The sequence below is a fragment of the Sinohyriopsis cumingii genome, chromosome 10, assembly GCF_028554795.1.
Source record: "Sinohyriopsis cumingii isolate HCF-2022 chromosome 10, ASM2855479v2, whole genome shotgun sequence".
Classification (NCBI taxonomy): Eukaryota; Metazoa; Mollusca; class Bivalvia; order Unionida; family Unionidae; genus Sinohyriopsis; species Sinohyriopsis cumingii.
This window is the reverse complement of record NC_142970.1, coordinates 59,267,157-59,276,745: the sequence shown is the minus strand read 5'-3', so window position 1 is coordinate 59,276,745 and position 9,589 is coordinate 59,267,157. Positions and strand designations below refer to the sequence as shown.

Here is a 9,589-nt window from a genome sequence, read left to right as displayed (position 1 = left end):
ATTAGTGGTGACGTCACTAAATGAGTCCCTTGTGCGGCTAATCCAGCGACTGGTGGACTCGATGTGTTAAACAAACTTGTAGTAAACTCCTAGTGCCTAGAGTATGGAACGCCAGAGCTGTCTTAAGATGAGAATGTGCATTATATGCCGTGCTTTTGTACTTATATGATGTGCAAACTTCTTTATATGATGTCCTTTTATACTTATATGATGTGTAAACTTCTTTATATGGTGTGCATTTGTACTTATATGATGTAGAAGCCTCTTTATATGGTGTGCATTTGTACTTATATGATGTGCACACTTCCTTATATGCTGTGTTTTTGTACTTATGTGATGTGCAAACTTCTTTATATTCGGTGCTTTCGTCCTTATATGATGTGCAAACATCTTAATATGCTGTGCTTTTGTACTGATATGATGTGGAAACCTCTTTATATGGTGTGCATTTGTACTTATATGATGTAGAAACCTCTTTATATGGTGTGCTTTTGTACTTATATGATGTGGAAACCTCTTTATATGATGTGCACTTGTACTTAACATGATGTCCAAACTTCTTTATATGATGTGCATTTGTACTTATATGATGTCCAAACTTCTTTGTATGATGTGCAAACGTCTTTATATGCTGTGCATACTTCTTTATATGATGTGCATTTGTACTTATATGATGTAGAAGCCTCTTTATATGGTGTGCATTTGTACTTATATGATTTGCAAACTTCTTTATATGGTGTGCTTTTGTACTTATATGATGTGGAAACCTCTTTATATGGTGTGCATTTGTACTTATATGATTTGCAAACTTCTTTATATGATGTGCATTTGTACTTACATGATGTGCAAACTTCTTTATATTATGGTCTCCTAAACTTATCTAATAAAACCAACGTAAAATCACTTTACACAATTAAACCAATTCTCGCTTATAGAAGACCCAATAATTTGCAAGATTGTTTAATTACAACTAAACAGACAGAAAATAAAAAATATACTTTTTGTCATTTAAATGTAGCAGACACCGGTGCTCTCAATGTGCAAACAGAAGAGAATGTACTTATGTCAGTAGTGCTAATACAAAAGACGTATTTTCTCTACGTTATGACAGTAACTGCATACAAACTGATGTGATTTATTTGATATCCTGTAAAAAATGTAGCATGCTATATTATGGGCAAACACTTCAACAAGTGATTAATCATTGCTTTCATATAAATTTTATCTATCGAGATCCTCAGTTTTCCTCTAATATTTCAACACACTTTAACACCAATAATCACTCTCTACTCGATTTTTCTTTCATAGCAAAATATATTGTGCATGGTGAGATGAATAGACTCATAAAACAAACTTATTGGAGTCATAAGTTAGATACTTTGTATCCTAATGGACTTAATGACAATGCACTATATAAAATTGTATAATTTAAATTGATATATTGTATATATTGAATTTAGCCTTGCATGTTTTCTGTTATACAACTTAATTTAGTTTAGTTTAGGTACTAAATGAGCAAGATACTAAGTCTCTTAACTTTAAAGACAATGTAAAACGTCCATTGCAAACTTGTATGGGAACTAAATGTCGTGGCTTAATTTATTCCATCCAGGCACATGATTTCACATCCAAGCATCAATACATCCAAAGGATGAATATGGCCAGTGAACATAAGAGCAATTCTTTCTTTGTCATTGTTGCAGATAAATACATTTATACATTAAACACATTAAATGGTTCACTATAGAGTACCCATTTAGCAGTGTTATAAAAATGTAATAAAAACAATATTAACTAATAACGCAAACCTTGATATTTCTATGATACAAGATCTGTCCTATCATTGCTTCACCACAATGTGGGAATTCTCTTATTATTTTATTAACGGAGAAGTCGAGCGTTTTATCATTGACAACCGAAAAGTCAAATCTACTGAGGTTGTATTGTCTCATTCTTCAATATACAGTAGTTTCTGAAACAGACACTGTTTGGCTGATATCCATAACTGTAAATCATGTCTCAAGAAGCCCTTCAATAGTAATTTTTGGTATGCTAAATTCTTGGCGGCCGAGGTGGTTGCTGATCCAATATGGTTGACAGTTTCCATATTTGACTCATTCTCTCCGCAGCCTCATAATGTCAGACCTATTGACATGGCCCAAACATTGAAAGTCATACAATGATAGCTTGAACACAATATCGAGCAAGATTTTCTGTGCTTCAAATATCCCAATGTAATAATCTAAAGTCAATTGTTTAAGAACATTAGATATCGAGTCTGCCATTTTAGCCTATTTCACCAGCGTGCCATAGCTTGGCAACTTCACGCGCCTGCGCAAGTTCTGTTTTGCTTCTCATTATAATGAAGTTTCATATAAAGACGAATGCACAGCATATAAAGACGTTTGCACGTCATATAAGGAAAAAAACACAGCATATAATGAAGTTTGCAGAACGTATAAGGAAGAAAGTACATCATATAATGAAGTTTCCACATCATGTAACAACGAACCCACAGCATATAAAGAAGTTTGCACATCATATCAGTACAAAAGCTTAGCATATAAAGAGGTTTGCACATCATATAAGTACAAATGCACAACATATAAAGACGTTTGCACATCATATAAGGAAGAAAGCACAGCATATAAAGAAGTTTGCACATCATATATTTACAAAAACACATCATATAAAGAAGGTTGCACATCATGTAAGTACAAAAGCACAGCATATAAAGACGTGTGCACATCATATAAGTACAAAAGCACGTCATATAAAGAAGTTTGCACATCTTATAAGTACAAATGTACATCATATAATAATAATTCTCATCTTCAGACAGCTCTGGCGTTCCATACTAGTGTGTGTTGCATCGAGTTGGAAGTTTTTGATACAGGATGAAAATGTACAATCTTTAGCACAACGTGGAATAGTCAGTACAGCTTGATGATGGCTACAAGCTTGACAATTTCGCTGATTCTTCTTGGTCCGATATTTGGATGGATTTTTACCCGTGTGGATTGTGTTTCTCAGACGGAATCACAAGGTAAGGTATACCTACATTATACTAGGTGTATTTGTATTAAATCAATTGTATTTACTGTTATATGACATATAAAACTTAACAGTGGGAGTAATGTCTAATGAAAAAGTTAGTTAAAAAAATTGTTTTAGCTGCGGAGTGTAAACGGCAGTCGTTATGTGTAAATTGTTCTAAGGAAATTTCTCATGTAGCATTAGACATTCCTTGATCATATCGTAGCGTCTCCGGCTAAGTTATTAAAATCGAGTCTATCGTTGTGTAAACAGGCCAGGTATAAAATATACCTGTGTACAAGATCAAAGTACTTCCCGCACATGTGTGTGTTAAGGTAATTGTTCAACATATTAAAGTTATGCGATCTTTCTCATCTTATTGAAACAATGAGTAATCAGTTGAGCTATTTGAAATCACTGTGTTGGAGCTTTATTCAAGGTTTGCAGTGACTTTTGTTCTTATAGCTAAGTACCCTCTTGGGTACGGCCGTAAGACGGATAGACGCAAAGGGTAACTTTCCTTTTCTGGCGATTGCTGTAAATGTTGTTAAGTTTCGTACATTGTTATTTTTGTCCGAACATTGCCTGCGTTATCATTTATTTCCAGTATGATTTAGTTGTATTATGGAAGCAATATTCCACTCATTTTTAAGGTACACTGTCTGCGAGTTAAAGTGGATTTTGTTTTCTTCATCTTTTGTTGTGTTTGGAAATGGGACTTTGAGCCATAGTTTTGAAACACGGAAGACTTTGCAGAATATATAAAAAAGTATTAAAGAAATGAAAAAAGAAAGAAAGAAACATTGTGAGTAGTCAAAAACTTTCATTTTCAATTTTATACAAACGCGCTCGACATTTGCAGGGCATGAGTCTTGTATCACACAATGAATACAAATTTAAGAATTTGTTCAGAGCAAAACGATAAAAATATTTCACAAGTAAAATGCAAGGGTTTAAAAAAGGAGAGCCCTACAGGATGCATGCGTCCAAACATAAATATGATCCGGTCCCCTCCCCCATAAAAGTTGACTTGCATTTGTATAAAGAAAATGCAATATTACCGTAGATCTAGTCAGTTTGGAATTAGTATAAACAAACTTACACATTGTTGGTTTCTTATTTCACAAGGAAACATAAAATTGTACATATAATATAGATATGGGAAAAATGACATTAAAGTTTACTTTTGGAAAAGTTCCTAGTATCAAGCCAGCATTTTGAGCCACTGTTACCCTTTACCCCGCCCCAAAACAGAAATATATGTACACCGAGTCTTAATGTTTTGTAAGTTAAACTAGTTTATATTTCTTTCGTCCGGGAGCTTACTTTCTTTCGAGCCGAATGCAAATGTTCTGAGATTATTGTGTTAGGACTTTAAATGAATTTTGAAAATTTTGTTAACAATATTAGTGAAAAAAGGATTAAAATATCTTGTTGTACCAGAACGACGGATTGAAACATGTCTTGTTCTTTGACGACAGATCGAAACATGTCTTTTTGTACCACGACGACGGATTGAAACATGTCTTGTTCTTCGACGACGGATTGAAACATGTCTTGTTGTACCACTTAGACGGATGGAAACATGTCTTGTTGTACCACGAAGATGGATTGAAACATGTCTTGGTGTACCACGACGACGGATTGAAACATGTCTTGTTCTTCGACGACGGATTGAAACATGTCTTGTTGTACCACTTAGACGGATTGAAACATGTCTTGTTGTACCACGAAGATGGATTGAAACATGTCTCGTTGTACCACGAAGACGGATTGAAACATGTCTTATTGTACCACGAATACGGATTGAAACATGTCTTGTTGTATCACGACGACGGATTAAAATATGTCTTGTTTTACCACGAAGACGGATTTATGCCGTTTCGTCTTAGCCCTTTAATATGTGCTCATCGGTTTTACTAGCCTGGATGTAAATATAAAATAAGACATTTGACTAGAACTTCTATTTAGTTACATATGTTTCAAATAGTTGCAATTTGGACAAAATTTTGTACAATTTAACAAGTGGCAACAAAAAGGAATTTCACTCATTATGTCAACATGCTTTGTATCAATATCCAATGTCGTGGAACTCTTGGTTGTATAAACAAATATAAGGGACTAGCCATTTAAAGTATGCAAAGAGGGAAGTAGTCTTTGCATTTATTTGTATTTTGAAAAAATAAAATATTACTAAGTTCCACTTGTCACAATGCTTGATTACAAAAAATCCTTACTGAGATTTCTGGAAGTACAATCCTAGAGCCATTTCTAAGTTGATAAAAATACTATATTTAGGTAAATGGAGAGAAAAATACATCTAATAAATAAAATCCAAGTCCTCAACTCCCAAACTTGAATTGGCTGGTCCCTAATCTGGCCATGCTACAAGGGTACCAGACATTTTTTGGGGGAGGGGGCATGTGTCGCCTATATTTCAGGAAGGTACACTAAGCATACGGACTGTACATTGCTATGTGGAGGAAGAGGTAAAGGGATCAGTGGTAGGACTTCAGGTTCGTAATACAGTGGTAACAAGTTTAATACCCGACCAAGTCAGTGTGTGTCGGATTCCCTAATGAAAGACAGGTACCTTTCGTTTCCTTGGCATGGTATAGTAAGTAACGTGCAGAAAGTTTCGTTTATAACCAGCCATTCATTAGAAAAAACAGTGATTTCTGACGATTTATGTTCCGTGTAGATTCTGAGATTTGTATTTGACATTTTTTGGACGATTTTGTTATAGTCTCGGTGTGTTTAGATCGTATCACAGATTGATGACAAGCATAAGCAGATGTGACGATCAACTGCGAATGCTTCCAGATCGGTATAGACTGAACATTATTATATTTCCAGTTCGGTTTATTGTGAAATCGGAAGGTTTAGTCAGAAGCTGATATTATACAGAGGTGAACATAATTCTCTTTTAAAGCTTGTATATGCTAGCAAACATGCCTTAAAGAGCGCTAAATTAATTGTAAAAAGGCCCGGGGTGATTTTTTGTTGTTATCAGTATAATAAGTACATATTAGTCGATGTTTGAAATGAAGACATCTTTTAGTCGATTTGTGGTACAAGTATATATTTTAGTCGATGTTTGGTGCAAGTATATATTTTAGTCCATGTTTGGTATGAGTATATGTTATAGTCGATGTTTGGTACGAGTTCAAACTTTAGTCGATGTTTGGTACGAGTACATGTTTTAGTCGATGTTTGGTACGAGTTCAAACTTTAGTCGATGTTTGGCACGAGTACATGTTTTAGTCGATGTTTGGTACGAGTACATGTTATAGTCGATATTTGGTACGAGTACATGTTTTAATTGATATTTGGTACGAGTACATGTTTTAGTCGATGTTTGGTACGAGTACATGTTTTAATCGATATTTGGTATGAGTACATGTTTTAGTCGATATTTGGTATGAGTACATATTTTAATCGATGTTTGGTACGAGTACGTTTTAGTCGATGTTGGTATATGAATATGCTTTAACTGGAAGTACGCTCTTATCTTAAGGGATTTGTTTTAGAAGACATTTGATTTATAATATATGTTGTATTCTACGTGATTATAGTTTCAGTTTTGTACTTGAATATAATGTCAGTTTATTTCTATAACAAAACTTAAAGAGGATCGAAACTATCTTTGAATTAGGCACAAAATACACCTGTTTTAAGCGAACTTTAAGATAATATGATTTGTGTTATTCAGACATGATTTATAAATATATTGGTTTTGTAAACATCATGCAGCTTTCGTTTTCGACATGAAAATTATTAGTATATTTCCGCCAAAAATTTGTCATACATTTTTTATTTTAATAACTGTACGTTGCAAGTTCGTTTCACATTTGATTTTTTCAACATAAATTTCATGTTTTTCTTCCAAGCTAAGGTTTTGAACATGTCGCCCCACAAGCCTCATCCCTTATGTTCAGATCTGTTTACACTTGTATGCTGGATGTCAGACACCAGTCAAAAGTTAGACCCAAGTTTATATGTTTATATTCATTCCTTCGAAGAGGCGATGTGATTCTTATTTAGCCGTCTTAAGATGTGACTACCAATATATTTACAAGCCTGAAACTTGCTTGTTTCATGTTATATTTATTATATTTATTCCTCGTATTTTTGTACCTGTATTTCAAACAATTCTAATATCTCAATTTTTTAACTAAATAAATGTAGATAAATTCCGAATACTTTCGTCTCTGTGATCCGAAAGTTACATGGATAGATCGACTTAAAATGTACGAATACCTCATAATGCATGGATAGATTTACGATAAACTCATAATACACGATGCATGAGCAATATGAACGTAATGGTATGTACCCCATGACCCTACGGTCAAGAAGCAATTACATCAGCGCTAAACAGTTCTAGCGGAAAATATCCCACCACGTTGAGTATTTCTTTTCTTATCCTCTTAGCGACAATCAGTTTAGATTTCTCAAGTATTACATACAGCTTATGCATAGGGAGAGTGGATAAATTACTTTTTACGGAAGATTTTCTAAATGTAATAATAATAATAATAATAATAATAATAGTAATACATTTCCTTCATATGGATTTCTAGAAAATCTCATTCTTTTTTCTTTCTCTTGCGATCATGGATTGGGTATTTAATTGCGATGGTGATAGTTGTTTATTAGGCGTCTTTATTCAGTCATTTTCTTGTTATATTTCATGTGGGTGTGGATATAATAAAACTATTGTCCTTTTCATTATTATAAATTTGATCATACATTTTTAATTTTCACTTACATTATTAACCAATCCTGTCCAGCCAAGCCCATACATACTCTATGTTATGTTCACCGATTTCCAGGCTGGTTCCCATTTTTCCATATAATTAGTATTGTGCGTCCTATAGCGTTGACATGAATAGTGTGTAGTTGTTATCAGCAGTGTTATTTGACTCTCAGATAAGTAGGACTTAGTATTACCACATGATCGTCAAATAAGATAAGACATAGTATTGCACCATGACTGTCAAATAAGTCATTGCTAAGTATTACCCAGTGACTATCAAGTTAGGCTTTGCGAAGTATTACCGCATGATGGTCAGATAAGCCAGGATGTAGTATTACCCTATGACTGTTAAATAAGTCATTGCGAAGTATTACCGCATGACTGTCAAGTTAGGTATTGCGAAGTATTACCGCATGACTGTCACATAAGGCACTGCGAAGTATTACCCTTTTACTGTCAAATAAGGCATTACGAAGTATTACCCCGTGACTGTCAAGTTATGCTTTGCGAAGTTATACAACATGACCGTCATATAAGCCATGACGTAGTATTACCCCATGATTGTCAAATAAGGCATTGCGAAGTACTACCCCATTGCTGTCAGGTAAGACAGAACGTAGTATTACCCCACGACTGTCAAATAAGACATTGCGAAGTATTACCCCATCGCTGTCAAATAAGGCAGGACGTAGTATTATCCCTTGACTGTCAAATAAGCCATTGAGAAGTATTACCCATGACTGTCAAAAAGGCAGAACGTAGTATTGCCTGATGACAGCCAAGTAAGACAGGAAGTAGTATTATCCCATGACTGTCAAGTAAGGCAAGGCATAGTTTCCATACGAGAGCACTAGAAGCAAGACGCTTCTAGTGCTCTCGTATGTAAATTATGCCCTGCCTTACGTCTCGTACCACTCAAACCCTCAACGTTGTTGGACCACTTCGACTGTTTCTGCGAAGCAAAAATATTCCTTCTCTGTATGTCGATGTATGTTGATGTTTGATGTATGTCGACGCAACAATTTAACGAAAACTCATACCGTTTAATATTATTTGGATTTACTTTGGATTGTACTGAGAAAGTGCGAATATAAAAGTTGCGATTGCAGCTTCTCGATCCCCGTCATGCATTGTTTTGTAAATATTCGAGTTGGTCAGAATGGTGTGTGTGTGTGTGTGCCCACGCGCGCGTTTTGGAGCTTTAACGTAGCTTTTTTCAGTCATATTGCTACGATGTCTGTAGTGTGACAGTTATAGTGATATCTAGCACTGGGGCATCATGCCGCAGACACGTATCATGATGTCCCACCCAGTCACATTATCCTGACATCAGGCCGACCAGTCCTAACACCTACCTCTTAATGCTGAGCGAAAAGCAAGACAGCTGCTAGCAACATTTATATAAGTCGTTGATATGACTATGCAGGGGTTTGAATCCGCGACCTTCCGCATCCAGGGTTGACGCTCTCACCACTAGACCACCGGAGCGGACGGTCAGAATGGCAGTTATCGGCTTACATTGGAAGTATGGTAAGTAGGGTTGATCGATAAGTTCCAGATATGATTAGGTATCAATTGTAATGCACAGCTCTTTGTAATTCTTTTCTCTCTATATAATAATTGCAAATGCATAAAATCCATCCAGTTTTAAAACAGAAATGCCTTTTGTTGAAAGAAAGTTATTTGTATCAATGAGATGCTGACTTTTTAAAGTGAAGTTTTGTTGCTGAATTTCAAAAGGGGCAATTACCTTACCAGAGAAGCAAAATGCACTTTAACGAGGATAGGGTCCAT

General features: G+C 35.1%; 1 protein-coding gene across 1 annotated transcript in view; it reads left to right on the top strand.

Annotated features, from left to right (window-relative positions):
- The first annotated feature begins 2,780 nt into the window (after nt 1-2,780).
- Nucleotides 2,781-9,589, top strand: part of LOC149790208 (uncharacterized) — a 196,597-nt gene continuing 189,788 nt past the window's right edge. The window contains exon 1 of the mRNA XM_089972214.1: nt 2,781-3,046. Within this exon, the coding sequence (XP_089828340.1) occupies nt 2,947-3,046 (100 nt within the window). The 5' untranslated portion in view covers nt 2,781-2,946. The remainder of the gene's footprint in view (nt 3,047-9,589) is intronic.